This window comes from Motacilla alba, chromosome 3 (assembly GCF_015832195.1).
Source record: "Motacilla alba alba isolate MOTALB_02 chromosome 3, Motacilla_alba_V1.0_pri, whole genome shotgun sequence".
Classification (NCBI taxonomy): Eukaryota; Metazoa; Chordata; class Aves; order Passeriformes; family Motacillidae; genus Motacilla; species Motacilla alba.
The window spans coordinates 87809944-87835810 of record NC_052018.1 but is presented as its reverse complement, the minus strand read 5'-3'; the positions used below and the strand labels follow the sequence as shown (position 1 = coordinate 87835810).

Sequence of the window (25867 nt, the reverse complement as noted above, 5' to 3'; positions counted from 1 at the left end):
TGACTATCCCGAGCAACATTTTTAATGGTAAAATTATATTGAAAAGGGGCTTGAGGTTTGGAGTTTGAAGAAAGTTTAGAGCTAGAAATATTTTTGAGAGCTATCTACGCCAACTAATTGCAGCAGTGCAATTATTTGCAGATAATGTTTACTCAAGCAATTACTCAAATTAGAACACCCATGTTATATGTTACTACCAAGGTGTATTTGGCAGACATACTCTGTGCATCCACCTGGTATCTAGTCTTAATTGTGCTATTCATAATTTCATGTTTTAGCTTTGACGTGGAAGTGAAGTTTACTGCTCCACTGACAGAAGGGCTCATAATATTGGTTAGAGTTTAATTTTGAAATTCGCTCCTAAGTACTGTGCTGTTGAACCTTGATTTTGATCCGCTCTCTTACATCTCCAGCAGAGGTATTACCCTCAGATCTGCTTACTCTCAGCAGATGGACTGTGCTTCTTGCTGTGCACTGTGGTGGTGATCAACAGAAAAACTAACCAGGATAAAATTGTCAAACTTATCTTCCAATATGACTTGAATACAGTCACATAGTCAGTAGAAAATAAGGTTTTATACTGTAATATTAGGGTTGTGACAATGCTAAGGATAGAAGAACCTTATTTTAAGAGTCCAGAATTCCTTATGTTATATTCCTAGAATAGCTTTTTCCAGTAAATACCTTAGTTTTGGGGATTTTCCATCTTCTCTACGGTCTTTTAGCAGAGGTGATGGGGAATAATTGCCTGTCCGAACAGGCCATTAATTTAACACCTCTGCACAGTCTATTGTAGTGCTAAAGATTTTTCTGCTCTCCACTAACCATGTGTCTCAGTGTGGAAGGATAAAAACTGCCTTACTTAGGGTCAGAAAACAGTTCATCATTGCTCAGTGCAGTTGTTGGTATGACTTTTGAGACATTATTCATCACTTTGCCTGAAAATGCTTTTTCTTTCCTCTCACTTCAATGACTATTAAAGCAAATAAGGTGATTTCATGTAGTCAAGAATCAGGACATACTAGAAAAAATATCTTTTTGAGTGTATTCATATGGGGAAAATGACTGACTTTTCAAATTTAAATTGTCTTTGCTTTTGAGGGTAAAGATAGGATTTGTACAAAATTTACTTGAGACTTCAAATGAATAGGAAGATGTCTCATTAGTTTAATAGTGCAAATAAAAGACAAAATTTGAATGTTGAGATCAGACATCTGTACCTGGGGCTGTGAGAAGAGCTAGGGAAATGTGAAAATACTTTCAATTTGGCTTAGCTTTGAAAGTAACTTCTTAATCTGCTAGCATGAGTAAAGCACTTGTGGGGCTGCTTTACACCTCCTACTCAGAGCTCTCAGGGACAGCTCACCTGTCACCTCCACTTGTTCCTATGTTTCCTGTGTGTAGTGCTGGCAGACGGTAGAGAAGAGTTCCACTAATCTTGCACTATCCCAGTTAAGGTAATCAGTAGCTACCGTGATTTCTTTGTACCTTTGGAGCACTGCTGAGACATAATAGCTCCAATAGGCAGATGTCTTTCTTGAAAATACACATCTCAAAATTCTTTTCTACTGACATGATGTTCTTTAAGAACTTCACATCAGATCTCAATATTTGTTATCCAAAGGTTGACAGCATTCTGTAAAATATGTGGTAAAAAGCAACAGGAGGAGAGAAACAATTTTTTTTTTTTTAAATACTGGATAATTTATTTCTGGTAGACAATTTTCTGTACTATCAGAGTATTCAGCATTTTTAGATTTGTTGCAGAAGAAGCACAGGCTTTGTGTAGCTTTGGACTAGTGCTCCAGCTGATCATTAAAACACAACATCCTCAGAAGGCTGTCTACACGTGGCTTAGTCCATGTGGCTTGAAGGTTGCTTTAAGAAACTATTGTGCCATGACTACTGCAGAAAGACCTGACACTTTCCAATAGCAAGCACTATGACAGTGATAAAACCAACTTAAGCTATGTTTCTTTCCATTAATACGATTTTTTTTTAGTTTCATTCCTCTGTAGGAAGAGCTTGGGTACCTTTTCTTGGTTACATCATACTTCATGGTGTAGGGATGACTTGGATTATTTTTCTCAGTCTTCCCATAATTTCATTTTGTGTGTCTAAGTAACTTAATCTGTCTCTGTCTCTTACTTTGGTTCCTGATGTGCAAACCTGAGATAGTAGAAATTCATGATATCATCAAGTTCTTGTGATGTAGACTCCATTGCTGTGGTGACATTTTATGATATGGTGACAAGTGCTGTAGGAATGCCTGCATTTTGTATGGCAGTGATGCATTTGTAGCATTTCTCTATTCACCATTTTACAATTTAATTATGATATTTTTCTACTCCTTCTACTGTAATACATACCATAAATCTGTCTGGAAGTAGACATCATCTTTCTTACGGCGTTTGTAGTGAGAATCCTGCTCCATCCTAGTGGTGAAAGGATACTTCAGGAGTAGAAATGTGGGCATGAGCTCTGTCTCTGTCCCATGTCTTCAGACATGCCCATTCTTGAGGGGCTCCTTTCAATGCCAGTGCAACTTAATTTTTTCATATGTTTCAATAGAGATTCCAATGCTTTCTGGCGATTAGTCTCTGTTTTCAAGTTGTAGTTATCAAGGTGGTAAAGATTTTTAAAACCTCCAGTAAATGTCACGAAATATTTATTTTTGCGAAAAGAAACTCTTGTTTCTCTCTGTTCCATTGTACAGTGAGATTTTTTTGCCCCTCTCTCTAGGACTTGTAGAATATTTATAGCCTTGAAAATACAAGCACCATTTGGGGGTCTTTTGATGTTCTTTTTGCCTATCCATCTGTAAATATTTTGCTATCGTGTAAGTGATTGTACATGTAAATAGGTAGCATCCAATGTTGTGTATTTATAATCAAATCCAGAAATCAAAATGAGAATGATTTTATTTTAAATATGAAAGAATTACTTTAAGGGTGTTCATAGGAAACTTAATCCATATCCATATGTATGTGTTTGCAGGAAATAAATTATGCTTTTCACAACGTAGTAGTAGTTGTTAATTCATAGGAATTCTGCATTTCTGCATTACAGCTGTATGTTTTCTAACAGAAGCAGAACTATCTTTGTTATACTTGCAACTTCAAAATGTAGGTCATTGTGTTGGCAAATGTAGGTCAGAGCGAGGAGGAAGAAGACAGAATGCAAACTCCTCCACATGGATCTTTAAGCTTATCCCTGTTTTGAAGATAAAGAGGCTTACCTACCTGTTCAGGCACGTGAAGCTTTTCCTTTCACTAAAATTAACACTGGTGTCTTGGCTTCTGGCTTCTTGGCTTAGCTGGGAGCACTGTGTGCTTCCACACGTGCAGCTTGTTCATGAAAGGCCTCCTGACTCCTGCTTCTTTAGCTTCCAGATGCTTATACCATTGCTGGGGTGACCCTTCCTTCCCTGTGGGGGAAGGCAGCAGGCAGGAGAGCTGTGCACGTTGCTGGCATCTGCCTAAAGAAAAGCATTGTCTTTGCAAAGGTGCTTCACCCTTCTCTCAGCACAGAGCTATCTGATACACCTGCAGTTCCAGTCAATATCAGCATTGAAATGGCAGCAGGGGAAGGAACAGTGACCCCTCAGAAAAGATTCAGTGACACCATTCGAAGTGCCCTCTCAATAACAACTGCAGAAAAGTGAGAGACATTTGACTGAGGGTAGTGAAAAGTCAGATGTTGAAGGATGTTTGCTACAACTGACTTGTATTTTTAAAATTCACTCAGGCTAGAAGTTTGCTATAAAAGCATTTCAGTTTTTTATGGTGTTGGGTGTGAGGGTTTTTGTAATGTGAGATATAAGTATTATAAACAGTGTTAAATTAGCCATGTCTTCACTAAATTTTAAAAAATCTTTTATTGCTTGAGTATACACCAGTCACTGCAAACTGAAACATTCTTTATGTTACACACTAAAATATTTAAACAGTCATTATATTTATTGCAAAATCTGTCATTTTAGCATATTTCAGTGCTCAAAAGCATTGAGATGCTCAAAGCAAGATGAAAAACCCTATACAATTCTTAGTGTATGTTTCACTAAAGAATGGGTAGTCTTGTGTGAGTATTTTATTTTAACCATTAGCAAGTCTAAGCAAAATAGCCCATTCAAAAACACCTGATCAGACTGAACTGTCATAAACAGGACAAATACAAGTATTGCATTAGTAGTTTTGTCATCCGTATGTATCATCAGTCTATATTTTTCCCTTTAATTTTTTTTAAAATATAAAAGTTACATGCAAAGTTTTGGACAAATCCTGTCTTGGCTTTTGCTTGATCTGCATGCAGTCAAGATGTTTTTAAATTTTCATTATTTCTCACTAGGAGTAAGAGTAGTTCAGAATACTTACTGGATGGAAAGGACGAATTATATTGATGATGGTTCAGTCAGGCTTTAAGTGATTTAAAGGATGACAGCTTTTCTCCCAAACTCCTGGTTCTGTTAAAAATGTAGTGATGTTTTTGGCCTTGAGAATATGGTAAAAATGGTCTAAAGGGTACACATGCATAGTGAGCTGCATGGAATTCAGCTTACTTGTCTAGAAATATCTAAAAGATGCTCTATATGTCAAATAAGTTTACTGAAACAGTTGAAATGTCTGTAGTTCATAATATGAAGTTTATGTCTCGATTCTTAATGTTATGTGTTGGTGGAGGGGGGAAGTCAACTCTGGATTTTACCTGGCATATAAACATGGTTTTTCATTGCTAAGCAACCAGAGATGAAAAATCACATAAAACCAATATTCAGCTCCATATGTCTTTGATTCTTCCTCCTTTAACTTTGGGAACCTTTGCAAACACAACTCAAGTTCCTGAGCATGAGTCTGGTTTCTTCATTCCCCCTCTAGCAATGAAGTCTGGTGCCTGCAGGAGAGCATTCAAGGCACACTGGATCTGTGCTGCCCTCTCCATGGGCCACGACACTTCAGGGGGACATTCCAGTCAGGTGGGAAACTGGTCTGGCAAAACAGCCGGTTCCATGAGAGACTAGTTTTGAAGAAATTAATTTACATGGAAGCCTCAAAGTAGTTGTCAATGTTGATGATGACCAGTGTAAGTGTTATGATGGAAGCTAATAAATTCATGAATAATACAGATTAAGTACAGAAAGTGTGATTGCTCCTGGGTATTTCTTCAGAAGAACGAGGGGAATTCAAATGAAAATGGCAGGGAAGCAAGTATAAAATGACAGAGGAGGGGTTTCTTTATACAGCAGAGTGAAACTGTGGTGCTCCCTGGTGCAGCTCTGGAAAGTTTATCACAGAACAACCAAAACAATTCTTTCAGTGCCTGTTTAGAAGAACTTACCACACGTAGTTCCTCTTCTTCTTCTGAACTTTTTGAGCCACAACTAGAAATCACACTTATATTGCCCTAGTCCTGGATTTGTCCTTAGCATGTGCTGCTGGCCAGTCTCCCTTACAGTCAGACTGATGCCTGACCTAACACAAACTAAGATTAAAGCATCTAAATAAAAAGAAACTGGAAAGAAATGGAGTGACTATAGGATGATGATGATGATGTAGCTAATGAAAAACTAGAGGGCTCCTGTCCCCTGTTAGAAACAGGCTACCAGGCAAAGTTGGCCTTTCTTCTGGGCTGGCACAGACAGGTTGACATTCATGTGAATGCCCAAGTGAATTAAATTTTATATGACTTTTAAAGTCTTGAGTATTGCATGTGTATATGTAGATATATGCATATATTTATGTGTGTGTGCATGTATCTATAAATTTCTGATCATTAGTTGTGATGAAATCGATGAAATAATTCCAATGCTTAAATCCTAGGTCTTCTTTTTATTTTCTTTATTCCGTGTTATTATGGCAAATATAATGAATGAAACAGTGGGTAGAGGTCTGCAAATGGTAATGAGCATTCAAATGTTATTTTAGATGAGAAAAAATCTGTTCTAAAAAGGCAAATATCTTTGTTTTATAGGTCTCTGGCCATCTGAAGAAGTGCTGGCTTACTACTGCCTCAAGCATAATGAAATATTCAGGTACAGAGTTAAACATAAAAAGATACTTTCCAATCTCTTAGTTTTATTGTATCTGCATGGTAAAGATTGCTATGATTTAAGTCTTCAGATTAAATTTAAAATGTTCAAGGTGAAAGCATGTTGCTCTTAACAAAGAATTCTGAGCTGCCTTTGGGTACTAATATTGCACAGCAAGCTTTCTGCTATATGTCAAAGACTTTTGATTTCCACTCAAGGCGTTTTATTTCACTTTGATTTTTGAGAAACAAAAGTGAAGCTCCAATCGATCAGTGCTGATTGTGAAGGTCAGGAAAAATAAGAAATTCTTTAAACTGACATCTGTTGCAAAAGCAAGCAAAATATTATCTGATGAAATACATAAAAATCACTGCATATAGGAAGAGGAATTTGTACCCATTTTTAAGTGTTGTGAAACAATTTTGAAACATCCTTCACTTTTATTCAAAACTTGTAGAAGTCAGCTATCGAGGTTCCAATAGGAACATCTAAATATAAAATCCATCCTGCATCCACTTTCCTTCCCCCTGACTATACTGAGATTTGCACTTGGACATCCTTGAAGTTTCATTGTCGGGAGGATGAATAGGGTGCAAAAAAAAAGCTATTATAACAATGCATTTGGAGGCAAAAATTCTGTTCTCTGTGAGGGTGTAAGGCAAATACCAAGTAAACCAGACTTGGATACAAAATCCCAGTCTGTGTACATATGGTGTTGGGTAAAATCAGGAAGACCAAAGTGTAAGTCCCTGCCCCTTGTACTAAATGAGCAACTTGCTTAGACTCCTATCTATAATCAAAGACCTGGCACCAAAGTGTGTCCTGGTCCCTAAAGCCTCATTCCTGCTCCTTCTACCACCCCAACAAAGTGTGGCCCATTGGGGGTGGCAGCTCATACACCTGATCTGGCAGCCGCTGCTTCTTCTTCCCAGGTTGGTTGTGTGCCTTCTGCTGCTGTAGTGATGTCCCTGCAGCACTTTGCTGTCTGGCCCCATGCTCATATGCTCTCCCTCTTCTCCAGGGCTCCTGACAGCAAACCTCCTGTGCTGCTTTACTCAGAGGGTATTTTCCTAGTTTGGGTATGCAAGCTGCAATATTCAGAGACAACCAGCAGTCAAACTTCCATGGAGTAAATGGGCAGATTCACATCCTGATTTCTCAGGATTATGCCCTTCTGACAGTACTCTCAGAGTAGAGTTTCTTATGTTAATTCTCCTTTATAAATGTCAGTATATATTGCCTGAGAGACAGATACAACTTTTAAAACTTGCTACTAAGGGAATTTGAACTGAAATAAATTTCATATGCATAAATATTTGTGTGTATGTGTGTATATGTGTATGCTCATTTACTTTGTACACAGAAATTTGGTTCAAAATCCCCTAAAATCCTTACACTGGATATTCTCTGTGTTTATTTCAGTAAGTATGATTCTTATAAAGGAGTAAGTACATTGTAAACCTTATATATAACCATATGTATATAGTTTTAATATATAATACACTTGGTTTAGAAAAACTAAAACTTATTTGAGGAAAAACCTATAATCATTCTGTTTAAAAATCCAAATTGCAAATTTCCCCCTATTTTTTTTACATTATTACTGCGTTTATGTAGAGCTTGTTCCTGCAAAGTATGTCTTTCTTTTGTCTCAATTTGATTAAATAGGACAACTAGACTTTTTTCAAATAAAATTTATGGTGTCTAAGAAAAATAAATCTAACCTGTCCAGACAGTGAGCATTATTATACAGTCATACAGCCTAGTCTGCTCGCCTCAGTGAACAAAATATCAGCATCTTTATACTGAAACTGATATGGCATCCTAGATGCTCTTCCTAAATATCACTGTTGAGTGAGTAGGGAGGTGACCCTTTCAGATAAAAATAGACTTTCAGATGTTAATGTTTTAAGGAAGAAGAAAAGGTGCACCAAAAAAAACCAACCAAGAAACCCTCCAAAACCAAGCTCAACCAAACAGTTTAGCTAAAATTCCATTTTCTGCCTGTCAGAAGTGTCTCAATGGGAATGCTCCTGCCAGCTGTAACAGTTGCCGCAGATTTTACTATAAAGCAGCATGTTCCTAAGCTGAGGCTTTGCCTTGCCCCAGACACTGCTTCATACACAGTTTCGGTGCAGGGTCAGCATCCCTCCCTCCTGCCCTCCTGGGGCAGGCCATGGCTCTGGAGGACATTCTTTAAGGCTCCCCCTGCAAGCTCCCATCCGACACACTCTCTGCGCCAAATTATATTTCACATGCACGTCTTAATAACAGCACAGTATGGTCTAAGTTAAAAGCAGCCTTTTAGACCATGTATTCAGCCCTTTGATCGGGCTCAGTTTAGGCTCTTGACACTAACTTCGTTTCGTTTTCTGAGGCTTAACCGTTTGCTGTTCCCATCGTTGTTCATAACAGCATTGTTTGTAGGTCACTTGCAGTTTTAAGTGCTAATTGAAGGATCAGATTTCTTCGTGTGTAATTATTTTGTGGTATACGACTTGCTTTAAAACTTCTCTCTTTTTAATAGAAAAAGGCTTTTAGGCATAACTGTATGGAGAGATATATAAATAATATTAATTTCCCCATTTACTTCTCTAGCTGTTTTTGCAAGAATGAATGTGGATTAACATTGTTATCCTTTCCTAACAATTATCTTTCGCTACTCTAGCTAGTTTAGTTCTAAAAGACAGAGCCATTGACAAGGGAAAAAAGGGAACCTTCTCAGATTTTTCAGCTCAGCGGTGGTAATGTTGCACTGAACACTAATGAGGGAACCCCCACTGATTTGCCTGCTTTGTGACTTTTCTATTTCATAATTATTTTTAAAACGCAAAACGACATGAGGTAGCCTAGTCATGTCTCTACAACTTCCTGGTAGCTCAGTTCTTACTGCAGATGGCAATTTGTTCTTGTAACATATATGTCTCTCTGACCATTTTCATCTAATTTGTATGGGTTCTACCATTTCCTTTCTCTCTTTCAGGGACCTTGCTGTGTGTGAGCTAGGGGGTGGCATGACATGCTTGGCTGGGCTCATGGTAGGTCTTTTCTCAATTCCAATCCCATTCAGAGGAAGAAACAAAAGGAAAAATGTTCCAGTGCCTCCAACTGCTGGGTCAGAGAACTGTCAACAGCCTCAGCTGCGGTCAAGCTGCAGAGTCTTGAGAGACCTTCTAGATTGACTTGCTTTCGTATCATATTGATTTTATGGTTGCCTCGATGAGCAGAAACATTTTACCTCGGTGTAGTCAATATCTTTTGTTGTGACATTCCAGGCCACGTACTGTCTGTCTTTCATTGCCATAGCCGAAGCTTTTTTTTTTTTCAGATTATAGTCCCATTTGCTAAGATACAGGAATAGCCTGGCGAATCACAGTTGGAGCACCATGATATAGCTGCTAATGTTTTGCCTGCATTATTACACCAACAAACATGATCCAGAGCTCTCGGTAATTAGATTCTTTTGAATTAGATTGGCCATTCAGGAGAGTCGTTCACCATTCTCTGGGTTCTGAGTCATGTATTCAGGAGATATTATGTAGCAGTGCAGTGCATTAGACAAGTTTTTATGTCTCTACAAATAAAAGCATATTGTTACACTGATTGGCATTTGACAAACCTGTCGCTCTTATACAATGTGTCGAGGTTACAGCCCAATGTGCGAGCATGTCAAAGCTCACAAAAAAATTACCCTTACAAAGCCATCTGCCTGCAATGCAAAGTTATATGAAGGGCATCAGGCAGTCAGACAGAAGCAAGCTGAAAGGCAGAGTGACAGCCTTGTATGATGGCTCTACTAGATAAACAGAAGCCCGCAAATGAAAGCCTCTCAGAATACCATCATCGGCTGTCACAATGCAATTACGGAACAGAATGATAGCAAGATAGAGGCTCCCGCAAATGGAATGATAAAAGTATTGACTGATTTGATTGAATGATTAAAATAATGCAGACATAAAATGAAAAAAGATTGAAGATTGTTACAGAGAAATAGGTGAGGAAGCATGATACTGAAGGCTTGTCACTCCTGTCTTCACTTCCACACAGACAAGCATATTTGCTCATTGTTTGCTGTGCTCTTTTTTTCAGGTTGCTATTTCTGCAGATGTCAAAGAAGTTCTGTTAACTGATGGAAATGAAAAGGCCATCAAAAGTATCCTTATTCAGATAGAAAACTGGTTTGTTGTGCTCGTTCCTTTTTACTGGCTGAGTAACAATCGATATAAAGGCAAACAGCATGGGGCATATTAAGAAAAAGTCCCCACATAAGTAATTAAAAAACAGATGTGGAATATCTTGAACGGAGCAGCAGCTTCCCCCATAATAAATGCCACATTTTCTCTGTTAATTAAAAATGCACATGTTGGTATAGAGCATGTACTGTAGTAAATATTTGCCCCGTGGTTGAGTGCTGGAAGATTCATATGTGTGTGTGTGTGCTGCACATTATAGAAGGTGTAGCTGGGAATCAAATCATCAGTTCGCCTTCATGTATCCATTTTGCATAAGGGCTAGATTTTTTTTTCCTACTTTTAGATACTAACCCCTTAAAACATACTCAGCATTCATATATTTTCTGAGCTTTTCCAGTGTATGTTGAAATGTTTCATTGTCGCTGCTAAGTTATAACTGCCTACAAATTGCCCATTTAGTCTGCTTAATCAATTACCAATTTATCATTATTTCTCTTGATGTAAGATTGCAAAACTCCTCTGTCCCTTGTAGGAAGTATTTTATTGTAGTTCTTATATTAGAATAAATTGCTATTATGCCCTTCTAATATGAACAGATAGTTCATAAAATTGAACTGGACTTGGGTTAAGCAAGAGAATGAGTGAGCATAATTTGTGGCCACATTAAATATCAGCACAGAACAAGAACAGATATATACGGTGAATACTAATAGCCCTTAGAAATTGAGAGGAAAAAAAGGAAGATATCTATTTGCTTTTGTTCCTTGATAATCTTTCCATTTACATTTTCAGGCAGGCTAATTTTTCAGGTTTTGACTGCTGCAGCATCAGAATTATTTCTTTTTGATATTTGTATGTATTTGAGAGCTAATGTAGTGAGTACTTAGTAAAAAAATAACTTTAACTAATCTGTGACTTAAATGAAATGCAGTTGCTGATGCCTGTTAAAACAGGAAACATTTCAGTGCCATAATATTAGCTACTACCTTTAAAAAAAATTTTCTCAGAGGTAACTGAGGTAACTGTAACTGCTGACAACACTTGAACAATTTCACGTTAAAAACAGTCAATCCTAGATCATATCTGTTAAAACTTGAAGTAAGCCTGCTAAAAGTCTCTTTTTTCTTGAAAAGGCAAGTTCTCACCTGTTTTCCAGGGATTATTATTTTGTTAAATTCTAGTGTGTTACACTTGTGTCTTAAGAAGGAAGTTTTCCTTATTCTGTGTATTTTAATCAGCACCACCCTTCCAATCTTTCTTCCATGTCATTATGAAGATAAAAAATGTAGGAGAAAAGAAGTGTTTCAAGACTAGTCTAACAAAACAAACTCATGCTGTATAGAAGCATATGTATTTAACAAAAGGTCATTTTACCCACAAAAAGCTTCAGGTGGGCTCAGTAATCATCAAGTCAGCAAATGTCTTGCAGAGCAGATTCCATAAACATACCTGAACTTTTTTGAAATTTAGACGTCTTTTATAACAAGGAATATTGGCAAGTGCGAAAATATTCACTCAGTCCTTGGAATTAAACAAATAAAAGTGCTTTTATTCCTGAAAAAGATACTGTTAATATTATGTAATTATCACACCTTAGTTTTTCACAATATGTTTTAGAAATGTCTTCTGTTCCCAAAAGTCTCACAAGAGGTCTTCATCTGTATTCACTCAGTGAATCCCTTTCAGGGAGGTGATTGGTGGACGGCTCTAACAGGAATTTATTTTTCTTTTTTAACATTTGGTGCTCAGAAGGCTCAGCATTCAAAGTGCTTTTATTGTGTTGGATTTTACAATAGGCTTAATATTAGCAGGGTGCCAAAGTGCAGCAGGCTAAGAACTTTACTGTGTAGGTGAAATGTATTCTTAAAAGTGCACATAATAAAATTTCTGTTGCATTTTATATGGTTTATGGACTTCAGTAGTAATTTTATGATCTGTCTTTCAGTAATTTTCTTTTGCACTCTTTTCTATGGTGACTGGCTGTAAAAGAAGTTAAGGCTAAATTTAGATCTGTTTCAGCCTCACTAGACTGACTGAAATCAGGACAGAATTTTAGGTGTAATTGGAAGTAGCATTCACCCCAGGTGCCACTGGCTACAAATTATGTATTTTTGCTAGTTCTTTTTACGGCTGATGATATTTTTTGATTGTTTAGCATACCAAATTAAAGTAATTTGGGATAAAATACTGTTTTCTTTTCTAGATTCTGCTCTTCAGGAATAGTTAACATCTGGTATTATGGTTTTTATGTAGGTATTATGGATTAAAATAATCTTGTTTTAAAATTACTGTTTACATCTTCCCTTTAAATTTCTTAGAAAGCTAAAATTACATGCCAGTCATACTATAATATCCAAAAATTACTTTCCAAAAAGTAAAAGTGGTTGTCAACAAAAAAGAAAAAAAAATCCCTGTCAGAAGCCAGGAAATCACCAAGCAAGCCTGCTAATTATTCTTAATGGGCAAGATGAGCACATTAAGAAACAAATGAATACATCAGTGAAATGTAATTGAAAATCGACCTGGCAATAGTGCATTGCATCTGAGAATCTGCCTCTGTATTATCAACATCATCATAATTATTGTTGTTTTTGTTGTTGCTATCACTATTCAGTGAGCATAACTAACAGCTTTGCTTTGTGAAATCTCAAGCTTTTGAGGATTTGATTTTTCTTTTAATTTTTGACATGCTTCCTATTAGTCTCCATTTCATACTGCTACATGAAGTATTCACCACGTATGTTTCCAATATCCATATTAGGATACGTTATTGAAATGTTAGAAGTTTAAAAAATTTTACTAATGAATTAATCAAATAATTGTTGCCATTCTAACCCTCTCATTGTGAAATGTATTGCTGTATTTTGTATTAGTCAATGATCTTATGTATGAGGTTTATGGCGGCTTTTAAAATGATATTATGACTTGAGCTGCTAGACCATTGAAAAGACTTCACTCTTACTCCTTTTGCTTATCATGGGCAGGTTTGAATTGATTCAATAGATCATTTATATTGCAAAATCAATAAAATAAAGACAGGTGTTACTCCTTTTGCCGCCTTGTTCAGAACTTCATTGCTAATTTAGTGTGTTTTATCTAAGTTCTTTCAGTATCATTTAAATAAAGAAACTTTTAGGATTAAACTATATACATTTCAAGTGAACAATAGAGATATACACGGGAAGAGTTATCAGATTCATCCCCTGTTATAATTTTGGCTGATATGCATTCAGATACAAATTTTTCAACTTACATTGTATCTGTGACATAAGTCGGTCATGAACACTAAATTTTATTTTCTCAAAACACTGGAAGCATGTTTACGCACTTTGACATTTCCAAATCCAAGGATGAGGTTCATTTTAGTAAAAATTGTCTCCTGTTTCAGAGAGGGTACTTTCTGCCTTAGCTCTGTTTCACACCATGCACTGGTGACTTGAACTACTGTCTGAAAGCATCAATAGTGCAAAACATTGTTACAGTGCACTATAATGGCCATTAAAATACAGTGTATGGATCTTCCAACAGTCCAGGGAAATTTAGGTTAGAAGGGTCATGTTTAGCCTAAATGCCTGAAGATATGGACTCCTAAATTATTTTTAAATCTAGTATTAACATGTTTATAACCATTATTAATAGTTTTGCTCAGTTATATAATTTAAGTGCAGTGTAGCTAATTTATCAACAATGTTATTTTTGCCCCTATTTAAAAGTAGTATGATCTGCTCATGGAGCTATTTATGCCTTCCTTTTGCTGCCCAGGTGTAGACCATTCATTTACTACTCCTCATTGCATACTGTGGAAACGATTTAAAAGGCACATCCAAACGACAGAGATTTGTTTCAACCAGTTTTCTGTCATTCCATTTCTTGTTTTTACTTCACAAAATACCAGCTGTCTTTTCCAGTGTTTGGACAGAGACTTTCCTGAAATAACTTTTCTTAAATAACCCACTCTATTAGGAAGGCAAATTATGTGATTTCAGCAAAGCAAATAAAAAGATATATCAAAGCAAAGAAAAAAGTATATCAACAATATTTCAAATTAGCCTGACTCTTGTATTCAATTTTCTTGTAAGAGTACTTTCGAAAGATCTGTCATATTTTGTGGACCTAGAAACCTCCTCCTAATTAGCATCAAATTTCCTATATCTTAAATAAAAAAGAAGGATCTTTTACATTGTTACCAAAAATGTCCATTTAAAGTAATTTTTTTACATTTGAAAGTGAACCATTCAGGAATGCATGGATTCACACTGAGTAACAATTAATATTCTCAGAGTTTTCACTTATTTGCTACACCTTCCAGTGGCTTCTCACTAACCACATGTGATCAGCCATGACAGTTATCTTTCTAGCCATAGATGACTGGGCTCAGCTTCCCCTGAAAGTTTTCCTTGACAGCCTTTGCTTTAACCTGCCTGAATGGCTACCCAAATTTGTGATTTGAACTTCCGAACTACAAGAAGCTGAGACACAAGGCTGAGGTACTGTTATGGTATCCAAGGCACTTATTGCTTTCCACTCTTTTAAGGTGGTTCCAAACCATTCTCAAGAAAGCAAATGGACTAGAAACTCCTTTGCCTATAGGTTAAGGAGCTCCTGTTGGTTTTGGATTCACCCAGACAGGGCCAAGAACATAAGCACATCTCTTGTTGGTAGGTTCTTCAATAAGGTTTGGAGGTTCTTAACCTCCAAAGTCTCATCATTAGGTATAGTGATAACAGTGAAAAGTGAAAAGCAGCACAAACTAGAGTGGGCATTTAGTGGTTGTAAAAATTTCAGTTTTCCATGGTTGTAATTATATTTGTAAATAGTTGCCTTTAAATATCTGAGGTATGGGACATCTTTTTTCACTTCCCTCTATAGCTACAGGGATAGAAATTCCTTAAATGGAAGAGTAAATATAAGTAGGAAACTAGAGCAAATTGCTGCATAGATCTATGGCTGATGTGCTGGAGTAGCAATGTAAAATGTATGCTTCTGAAAAAAGACTGTCTCTTAGCACAGATTAAAGAAGAACAAACAAATAAGAACATTATGAAGGCATTATAAATGGAAAATAGTTGGGTTTGTTTTTTTTATTATTGCTCTAGTTTTGTAGATAATTCTTAACAATTATACTACAGATGTAGATGAGATCATCACAAGGAACCAAAATGCCGGAGTATTTAAGGCTAAGAAGGTGTCAAGCTGGTAAGATTGTACTAAACTTTTTTACTGATTCTTGCATGTACTTCTGTATTAATATAGATGTGAAGTGGAAATGGATGCAGAAGTGTGAAAGTGTGATCTGTATTACTGATGCTCACACAGATGTGTATGTGTAAGTAGGTAAGTGATGCAAGGGAGAAATTTAAAAGTATTTTTAAAAATAGCAAATACAGTATGATTAACCTTGGCGACAAACGCTCTCTTCCCTTCTTATCTTTTTTTAATTTACGCCGTGTCTCTTCAATCTATGATTTAGTGCATGGTTGAAATTTGTCTGCTTCAAAGTCAACACTACCTGTTGTACTGAAAATGAGATTTGGAATGAATGTATCTAAATCTCTGTCAGATTTAATTTTAAATAGCTCTGAAAATTTAGGGTGACAACAAATCCCATTTGCCCGAGGTAGATGTTGTTGGAACATCCATGGGAGGTTTTTTGGTCGTCCTGTCTGTGATCACTGATCAGTGATCACATGTTGTCACTGCGAAGACAGATGGGGAGCATGGGAACCAAGAACAGTGTATTCATCTCTCGCAGTACTTTAAAAGTAAATTATAAAGCACTTCATATTTATAGTATAAGGTTAAGAGTTAGAAAATGCTTATCTATGACCAAATAGTACACTCTTATTTGTGTATTTAAAATTTTTTTTGATGGCTCACATTGCTGAGGAGCACTCAGTCCTTCCTAAAACTGGCAAAAGTAAAGCTGAAAAAGGGCTGAGGAAGGCAAAGTGTTAATGCAGAATAAGCTTACTTACATAGAGGGTTAAACCCATATGGTTTTAATGGCTATCATTCATGTCATTTAATCTTATGCCTATGTAGCCATTCTGTGTAGAGATGTTAGTTCAAGTGAGCGCTTAGGGCTAGAAAAATTCTGCCTTCACTGGGGTGTGTGTGCATATAAGTTAGAGATACATCTCTGCATCCTAATAAGAGCCTGCTAAGTAGACAGAGGCCATGTGGATCCCAGGAATGGTCTTTCAGGTTCCATGTGCTAAACACCTCTTGTGAGCAGCCTCAGACACTGTGCTGAGGAGAGGCTGTGTGGTATGTCCATCAAGAAGCATAGATTTTTTTTTTAGATTTCCAATTGTTCTGTACTTTGTGTGAGATTTCAGATTTCATCCCTTGTCAAGATTTCAAACCTGGTCTTTTAGATATCAATCAAAAGCACATTTTCTACCCTGTCCTCATTTACATTTATCTAATGCTTAAGGTCATTTGTGATCATTTGAGTGTATTTCAGCATATGGAATCAGTGAATAATAGATTTCAGCCTCACGCTGTGAAGAAAGATTGTGTTTTTACAAGTCATGATGTTGTTTACTGGGTGTTAATAATCACTAATTAATAAACATATCTAGACGTCATAAAATGTTGCATTTTAAGGAGTAAAAATGTCAAGTGTTTAACTTCTTGAGTGCAATAGCGTTTGAGGCCTTATTTGCATAAATAAAATAATTAAATTACAAAATAATGTGAAGTACTAGATGAAAACATAAGACTCATTATAACACTTGATTTTTAATTCTACATTCTTAAGGCTTTTGCAGATTTGTTGTACAAGTATAAAGTTTTATGAAATGACTGTTCTAATTACTTTCTAATGGATTGATCAGTCCTTCATATTCAGTAATGACGTGATGCAGTAACAAAGTTATATGATCCCTTCTTAGTGCCTTGAGGGAACTAAAAGGCTGATGTAAAGTCTGAAATATTACTGTAACCTTGAGTCACTTTTCCTGCAGATGAAAACCTTAGTTACATAATGGTTGTGGGGAGGAAAAAAAAAGGCTTAAAAAACCACAAGAAAATGCAGAAAGTGTAGTGTTTTGGATGGAAGAATGCAACACTGGCATGCAAAGTGACATTCAGTGACTTTTTTTACATTGATCAGATTTTTCAGGCAAATGAATATAGTGATGTCTGTAAGTGGAGCATCAGTTTAATCTGGAGAAGGCATCCTCTTTCCTATAATAATTTAGACAGCATCCAGTCTTGCAACTTCTCAGTGGCCAGTGCAAAGTTAAAAGATTTCTTCTGTAAAAAGGATGATTCAGACTAGACTCTTCTCACAGCACCTTCATCTTATGTCCGGATCTTGCACTCTTTTCCTGGCACAGGAGCAGAAATTATCAGTATGAGAGTCAGTTTGAGACTGTTCTGGATATTTAAGTCTATGCCCAGAAAGTATGCCAAAACCTGCATGGAGCAAAAAGGAACAATCTGGTATCAGCCAAGAAAAGTTAGATTAGGACAACCTGCCATACATTTATTTATTTAGATTTATACAGAATGCAGTAAATGAGCACTTTTCTAGCCCTCTGCCAAGTCTTGATTATTATTTAAAAATACAGTAATGTAAGCCAAACTGGCAGTTTGTCATATTGTGTGTTATAATGTATTAATAGTAAACGGTTTACTTTGCAGTGGATATACAACTCTATTTTATTTTTATTTTTCATGAATATGCCCAGGATTTCTTGTTCATGTTTCCTAGAAATAGGTACAGTAATATCACCAAGTTTTAGTAGTAATGTCTTGCCATAGTGAAGGGTATTAATACCATGTATGGGTTCAACAATTATTTTTTTTTTACAGTTCAGAAATTATCCATGAATTGCATTGTTTACCCTATAACTTAGCATATGTTTCTTTGTACCATCAGCTGTTACTGGTTGGACATGCGTTATGTCATTGTTTTAACATGTCCACCAATCATGAAATTGACAACAGCAAAGTCAAGAAATCCCCGCTCCTTATCCCGCTCCTTATTTTCTGTTTGTTGTAATGGGGAAATCTTCCTGAAACAGGTGTTAGAGTAGTAGAAGTTTGAAAAGTTGTAATTACAAATGTCATAATGGAAAAACTTTACCAAAGAGGAAGGCTTGCAGTGTATTCTGCAGGTTAACAGACTCATCTGTCCTACCGACTAGGGAATTTGTTCTTCCTTCAGATTCCATTCTCTGGGAACATGGAAATCTGTAAAGAACAAAAGTTGTGTTCTAATTGCTGATAGGGGACTTGTGGAGTTTTAGCTGTGGAGAAGTCTATTTTTTGCTAAGAGTTGTCTCAGAGAGATTCCATTTCATGTGAGGATGTAAACAAGGACCTATAACATCAAGCCAGTAACAGAAACACGTGTGGCAGTGCACCCTTTGGTTTGATTAGTAATAGTGTATCGTGTACTCTTTATTCATTCCACAGTCATTTTTAGAACCCACATCAAGAATTAATGACCATGTAACCAAAACAGACAATTCCATCTGCTTAAAGACTAACAGGTTATAATTTTATTTGAGATTTTAGTGTTCCTTACCAATGTAATGCAATTACAAGTTTACAGAACTAAATCCATAATGAAAAAAACTCTTTCGAAATACTGAATAGCACCCAGCATAACCCCAGTGGAGGAGGTCATAATGACAGAGCACTGAACTATATTGTTCAGATTGTTTTCTTGTATTAATTAACCCTTTATAATTGCAAATATGAATATTTTACCTTACTGCAATGTTCTTCAAATATGTCAACTTCATAGCCTTCCTGATTTCAACTGATCTTGTAACAGGTTCCATCAATGTGGGACAGACTTTCTCTTTGTTTTCATTCATCAAAATGACCTGAGTGTTGGTAAATTCAAACTTTTGGAAAACATTTTATTGAATTTGCTGTGTTTGTCACCTTAACAACCCTAAAGGAATCCCTTTCTTCCTACTACTTTTCCAGTCTCCTCAAGTAACACTCTTGCATGACAGCATCTGTAGGTAAGGAGGAAGCTTCCAAAAGGAACATTTCCTGCTCTCTGGTTAGGAAGAAAAAGTTGCTGGTTCCTGCTCACTTAATTTGATCACTTTGTGTATATGTGGAAAGAATGGTTTCTGTGCTCATGTCCATTCTGAAGTTGTAGCCCTTTATCACAGAAAACTCAACTCAGGTGGAAAGCATTCCACACCTCTGATCATACTTGCCCTGCTCTATATCTTTTTCTGTTTCAATCTACTTATTTTTAGATACTGTAATGACTACTGATCACAGTACAAAGTGTGCATAAATAGGTATATGTAGTGGAATAATTACACTTTTTGTTCCCCTTCTAAAAATGCTTAACAGTGATTGGCTTTTTTCACTGCAGTTGAGCACAGAGCTAATAGTTTCATGACACTGTCTGTCACAACATCAAGAGCTTTCCAGTGATGGTCATTTTGGAGACCTTCATTTTCTATATCAAGTGATAATTATTTTTTCAGTTGTGCACTTTGCATTTATCCACACTGAATTTAATTTTTCATTTTATTCTCCAATTACTCATCCTTCTTCTTCATTTTCCTTCTTTCATCCTTCTGCAGTCTTTCACAGTCTAGTCTTTTCCTTACTATCTTGAATGACTTCTTAACATCAGCAAACTTTGCCACCTCAATGCTCATCTCTTGTAAACATGTTGACTAGAACAGGTCCCAGGGGAACTCCACTGATTATGTGCCTCCACTGTGAGAATTGACCATTTGCTACTATCCTGTTCGCTGTCTTTTGTTCTATTATTTAGCGTCATGTCAGGACTCTTCTTCAGTGACAGTCTGTTTTCCTAGAATGTTGATAAGTGAGGGTCTTTGCCAACAGCTTTTTGGAGCCAGGCTGTCTTAGCCAGATCTCCTTTATCTGAATACTTGTTAACGTCTTTGAAGGGCTCAAGGTTTGTAAAACAGGACTTCCTTTTACAGAAGACATATCTAAAAAGGGTTCTTTGCTGAAATGTCTTCAGTTTCTTTCACAGTGAAGTGAATATTTTGCACTGTTGCAAAGAAGTAATTTCATCTCTGAAATGTTCTTATCCTCTGTGAGTGCCCATTCTGTATCCCAATTATCAGCTGGCAGGGATATAAAGCACAAAAGGAAGAGTTTACTTATTTTTGACCTGCCTGATTTTATTACTGTATTTAGTTTTGCAAGTTTGTAATTCTTTCTTCAGTTGGGTGCAACTTCAGCTTTTGGAGGAATACTTGAACATTCTTTTATACCATTTAACCATACCAGCTGACTTTCACAAACTTCCAAGCCTCTCCTATTTGTGTATTTCGCCCAGTTGGGTTGACTTAATAAAGTGCATTTTAAATTGTATTATACCTTCATCTGTCTTTATGAGGACAGATAAGAATACATAAGGAGAAAAATTTTAAGTGTTATCAGGCTTTGTAAAAAAATTTCTATGAGTTTGGAATAATAGGGGGAAAAAGTGATAAAGTATTACATTGCATTGTTTTAAATCATTCTTCCTCAGATCCTTGACTATTTCATTATGGTCTCCTCTTAGCTTAAAAAACTTGCTCTTGGTAAAACTATTCCTCTTGTATTGTCTTGTGCTGCACAAAAATATAAGAAGACTGCTGATATGAGAAGGTGTAGATCTTTCCTCCCAGGGCTTTAAAGGAAAATGTCCTTGAGATGTTAAAGTTGAAGATTATTTGTTCCATTTCTTTTATGTATCCATAGTTCCAGCCATGTTCTACGTTATTTCCTGGTTTAGAATGTTACCATTGTACCTTTGTCTACCCTTCCTTGTCTACCTTGGCCCTACATTAGTAGGCAGTCATCAAGTACATCTTACACAGTTTCAGTGGGTTCTGTCCTTCACAGGCACTCTCAGCTAATCTTTGCTATAACAAACTTTAAATTTCTATAAGATTATGTTTACAGTGTTGTCTTTGTTTATTTCATTAGTAGTTATTCAAAAGTTAACCAAGGATACTGAAAGTGGATGAGGTCCAGAAAATGGGCAGAAGAGTGAATCAGGATTTGGAAATGAGAGAGTTAAAGAGCTTCATTTATTTGTCAAAGAAATTACTTGATTGTTAAGAAATGAATTAATTTTGATCTGAAAGTCTCATGTGAAGGAAATAAATCTTTAACAGAAGATCAGTCCTTAATCTAGTTTGCAAGTACTTAACAAGATATAGAAATTGAAGCTAGGCAAATTCAGCCTAGAAAAAAATGAGATTTGACAGAATGATAATACATTAGAACATCTTTCCATGGGAAGTGATAGTTTCTTAAGCAGTGAATGTGTTTGAATCACATGTTTCTGAAACACATGTATTAGTTTCCTGAGATATATGGGCTTGATACAGAACTTTGAAATCTTGGATGTTTATTGTGGTGCTTTCTGCCCTGAGAATTTAAACTCCTGTGAACTACATCTTCTCTGATGTTTTTAAGTTTTCCTCCATTCAGTCCTTCTGCACCTGCATTGTTCATTTTACATTTTGGGGTTTTTGTTCTGGTTGTCTTGATTATCCTCCCCATGGGTAGACTCTTTTCCATAGAGCAAGAAACTGATCTTTTTCTTCATATTTTTACACAAGTCTGATGCTATCAGTACAGTTGTGTCACATGTGCTTATGCTGTCTTGCACGTTGAAATTATGTATTTTTTATACCATATCATTGAGAACATTTTTTTTTTTCCCCAAATGTACTTCATGGCCATTGCTAAAAAGTGTAGTCAGTTTCCGAATAAAGGCTGACTTAGAATGTATGGATGTAGAGGAAGTATGTGAAAAGGCAAATTCACAAACACCACTGGTATTTTTTTATTATTGTCTTTTTCTTACAAGATATTCTCACTTCTTTTAAATAAATAGCCACACTTTTGCTGAATGTTGGCTTGTGATGTGTCTACAAAATGAAAAGATTTATTCTACAACAGTTGTATTTACATGCAGTGCATTGATTATGTCCCAAAAACTTACACAATTTGATACACAGCAAATGTGTAAGTGTTAGTACTGTTAGTTTTGAAGACAAAGCTGTAATGTTCTCATCTGAATTTTAGCAAAATATGTTGTACAAAATACGAGAGAGAAAATATGTTCTTAGAATAAGGAATAAGGCAAGTGTGTAATTTTATAATGCAGTTTTTTAAAGGAACTTTTACACAGGTAAATCTAGATAGGATCATGGAATCATAGAATATGTAAATATTGAAGAGGCCCATAGCTGGGTATGGTAGCTTTTTTCTTCTTTTATATTACCACATCAATGTGATGAGGTTTAATCATGAATTGTTGTACCAGGTACTTTATGAACACAGAGCAAAAAGGCAGCTTGTGTTAGAGAATCTGTGATGTAAGACCAAAGAGAGATATGGTGAGGAAGGATGACAAGGATAACTGAAGCCAACATGAGAGGCAGAACTGGAGGCACAAGAGCCTCTTCTCACTTTTTAGGTGCTATTTTGAAGGATGATGGAGTTAGTTTGTGAATATTGTGGATAACGTTGCAAAAGAAAGTTGTACAGGTGCATGCTTGAAAAGTTAAGTGGAAGATGTAGACTGACATGAGGACTGATTAAAGAAGGGACTTGTCCTTTCAATATTGAATGAGAGGTAAAAAACAGCGATGTGAACTGTTGTGAAGCATTTGGAAATGACAACTTGCAACTTACCTAGAGGAGGACAGAGAAAGATGACAAGATCAGAGTTGTAGGCAAGAAAAACAACCTTTGTAGCAGCCTGCTGAATAAATATTAATATGGCAAGCCTGCCTTTTCCATGAGCAGTGAGAACAGTATTGTGATATTTAGATGTAAGTGATGATGACATGGTCAAGAGGTTGAGTGGATTGGTAAGAAACTTCTTAGAGGTACTATGCAGAGAGAATAATCAGCAGAGCTGAGTTATGCAGATACAGAGAAAGGTCTAAGCTAAGCCTAGATTACAGACTAGGTAATGGTTATATCCAAAATTATGATCCATGAAATGTAGTTACAATGCCTTGTGGTAGTTTAGATGCCATGAGCTTCTCACTCACTGAGGCTCTGAAAAATACTGAATTAAGTGTTTGTATGCACAGTATGAAGTAGAGAAATGAGTAGGTTTTTAGCTTTTATGGATGAGATAACGCAGAAATGAAATTTAAAGGAAGAAAAGGTTGAGGTGGAACATTGTGAAATTATGAGAAATGTGGGAAATGTCTGAAGATAATCTTGAGAAGAGCACACTTTAAAAATTGTAAGGCAATTAAAACAACCCCAGCATAAAACAGTGGAATTAAGAATTAAAACAAAGAGCAAGATATATTGGTTTTAAAAGAGATGAAATGTCCAAGAGACTGAGAATAACATGCAAATATTAAGCCTAGCTTGAGAAAAATCATTAGTATATTTTGACAAGAGCAAATAAGTGACATGGAAGTTGCCAAAATCTGCAAGGACATTGTGAGGAGAATATGCCCATTGGCAATTGTAAATATCACATTAGTAATGCTTAGAAATGTAAGAGGAAAGGAAAAATGGTTGTACCTGCAGTTGAAACCTTAACTTTGGTCCCTTCAAACCAGACATGCACTGTAGGGAATGAGATAATGGATAAGAACACAAAGCAAAGTAAAGCAGTGAAAGTAAGAAAGGCAGAAGGTGAAAGAAGGCGGAGAAATAAGAGCAGCCTTGTGAGAATATAATAAGAAAGATGGGGAAATTATAGTAGGCAATTTTGCAAGATTTCTCAGAGGAGTTATAATGATAGGTGTACACATTGCCTCTATCACTAGATTAAAATCTGTCTTCTTGATCTTTATACATAACTAAGGACTCTCAAACCAAGATCAAGGTGTAGAGAAACATCTTGATGATACCTTTTGTTAATGTGTTAATGAATTTGCTTGCTTAATGTCATAGAAAAAGTCATCTAAGCCTCCAGACAAAACCTTTTACCTGAACCTGTATACTTTCCAATGATAATGCTTTTCAAAGATTGAAACTTAAATTAAAATATGAAAAGAAGAGGTGGTTAGATAGGGATTCTTGGTAGCTGTTCATCTGCTAATTGGGATGAGTTTTAAAATCCTTATTAAAACTACTAATGCATTTTGAAGCAAGTAAGGCTTTTGTCCTTTTTTTCTAATTTTGAATTTTTGTCTTTATCTGCACAATTACTTATCTGCTAATTTGAGAGCTACTCTAGCTTGTGCCATTCATCACAAGAACATCTCAGAGGGTCTTGGAAATGTTTCAAGTTTTAACAATCAGAGACTTAAGCTGTTTTTTCTCATATAAGTTACCTGCCTAGACACACTAGGAAGACAAACAGTGAATAACAGAGGTTGAATAATAATAGTAATGGAGAATTTTGCATGAGAAATAAAACCTGGTAAAATCAGGTCTTTTGTTGTAGATTGCTGAGATACTTTACCAGTGTAAGGAAAAGAGTGTTGACATTTGTCAGGCTATCCTCCATAAATTAGAATTACTGTACAGGGGAAGCCTTGGCTTCTGTAACTATCCCTGCAACCTTAGGTTTTTTTTGGTTTTTGGTTTTTGTTTTTTTTGAAATACATGGGGATATTTGGGGATACATTTTTGTGCTTTAAGTCTCATGTTTTCTTACTTGATCTTTACATTCTAATATCATAATTCTTATGTCATAACCTAATCACATTTTCTGACTTGTCAATTAAAAAGAAAAAAACAGGGGAAAATGGAGAGTTTCTTTGATTGTTTGTGTCATGTGTTGTTTGGAGTTTTTTTAAATGAATTTGTTTCAGAATTCTTCAGAATGGTAGAAGGTTGACAGCCTAGGAAACTAAAGCGTCAGTAATCTTTTCTCAGACTATCTTGATAGTATGCTTTATCCCTGACCTGAAGAAGCCTCTGCATGTGAGAGGATGGTTCATTTTCCATAGCTCATTTAGACCTTGTCCTTCTTGCTAGGACTACCATCAAGATTGCTAATTATAGTAATAGATTTGTGACATGGGTACTTTTTGTCTGAAAACTGGTCCAATTAATTTGGTACAGGCCATAAATCGGCCATTAGTGGGTACCAAGTTTCAGCCACCATCACTTTAACCTAAATAGCAGCTGAACAGTGCAGTAGTGTTTTTCTTTTGCACCCTATTTCATTTTTCATGTTCTTTTTGTAGCCCAAAAGAGCTCCCAGCTGTTTTGTATTTCCGTTGGGTCTCCGACCCTTTTCTACTGAAACTCAGTTGCCTATTTTCCCTTGTTAGAAACTTAACCTGCATGAGTTAAATAAGCCAATATAAAATAGTGTTGAGTGGGCTTTACACAGCCTTAAGCGTGTTGGTTTGTTTGGTTTTTTTACCAAAAAACAGCACTGAAGTTGTGGCTTAGACAGAAATATACAGTACAGCCCATTTCTCAAATGTACAGTGTAATTTCACTTCTTAGTACTGTAGCACCTTCCCTCAAAAGAAAGGCATAAAAATATTGTTGCTTCAAAACTTACTTTGCTAGAAGAAAAGTGACTTCAGAGAAAAATGTGGCTTAGGTAAACTAATTTAGTATCCTTGTAAAGGAACGAGAGGAAATGCAACTAGGCTTGCATTTTCTTGATGCTGGCACTCAACACGATACTGGCATTTTAAGAGACTTTTTGTGGTGCGGTATTTTTACACTTATTTCTGCTTTTTAAAAG

At 36.1% G+C, this 25867-nt stretch overlaps 1 protein-coding gene across 2 annotated transcripts in view; it reads left to right on the top strand.

Annotated features, from left to right (window-relative positions):
• Window positions 1-25867, top strand: part of CAMKMT (calmodulin-lysine N-methyltransferase) — a 248399-nt gene that overhangs the window by 164573 nt on the left and 57959 nt on the right. For both annotated transcript variants that reach the window (XR_005256237.1, XM_038131277.1), the window contains exons 4-7: window positions 5968-6028; window positions 9009-9063; window positions 10115-10178; window positions 15348-15414. Coding sequence is in view for 1 of the 2 variants with exons in the window: in XM_038131277.1 (XP_037987205.1) it covers window positions 5968-6028; window positions 9009-9063; window positions 10115-10178; window positions 15348-15414 (247 nt within the window). In the remaining variant the exon portion in view is untranslated. The remainder of the gene's footprint in view (window positions 1-5967; window positions 6029-9008; window positions 9064-10114; window positions 10179-15347; window positions 15415-25867) is intronic.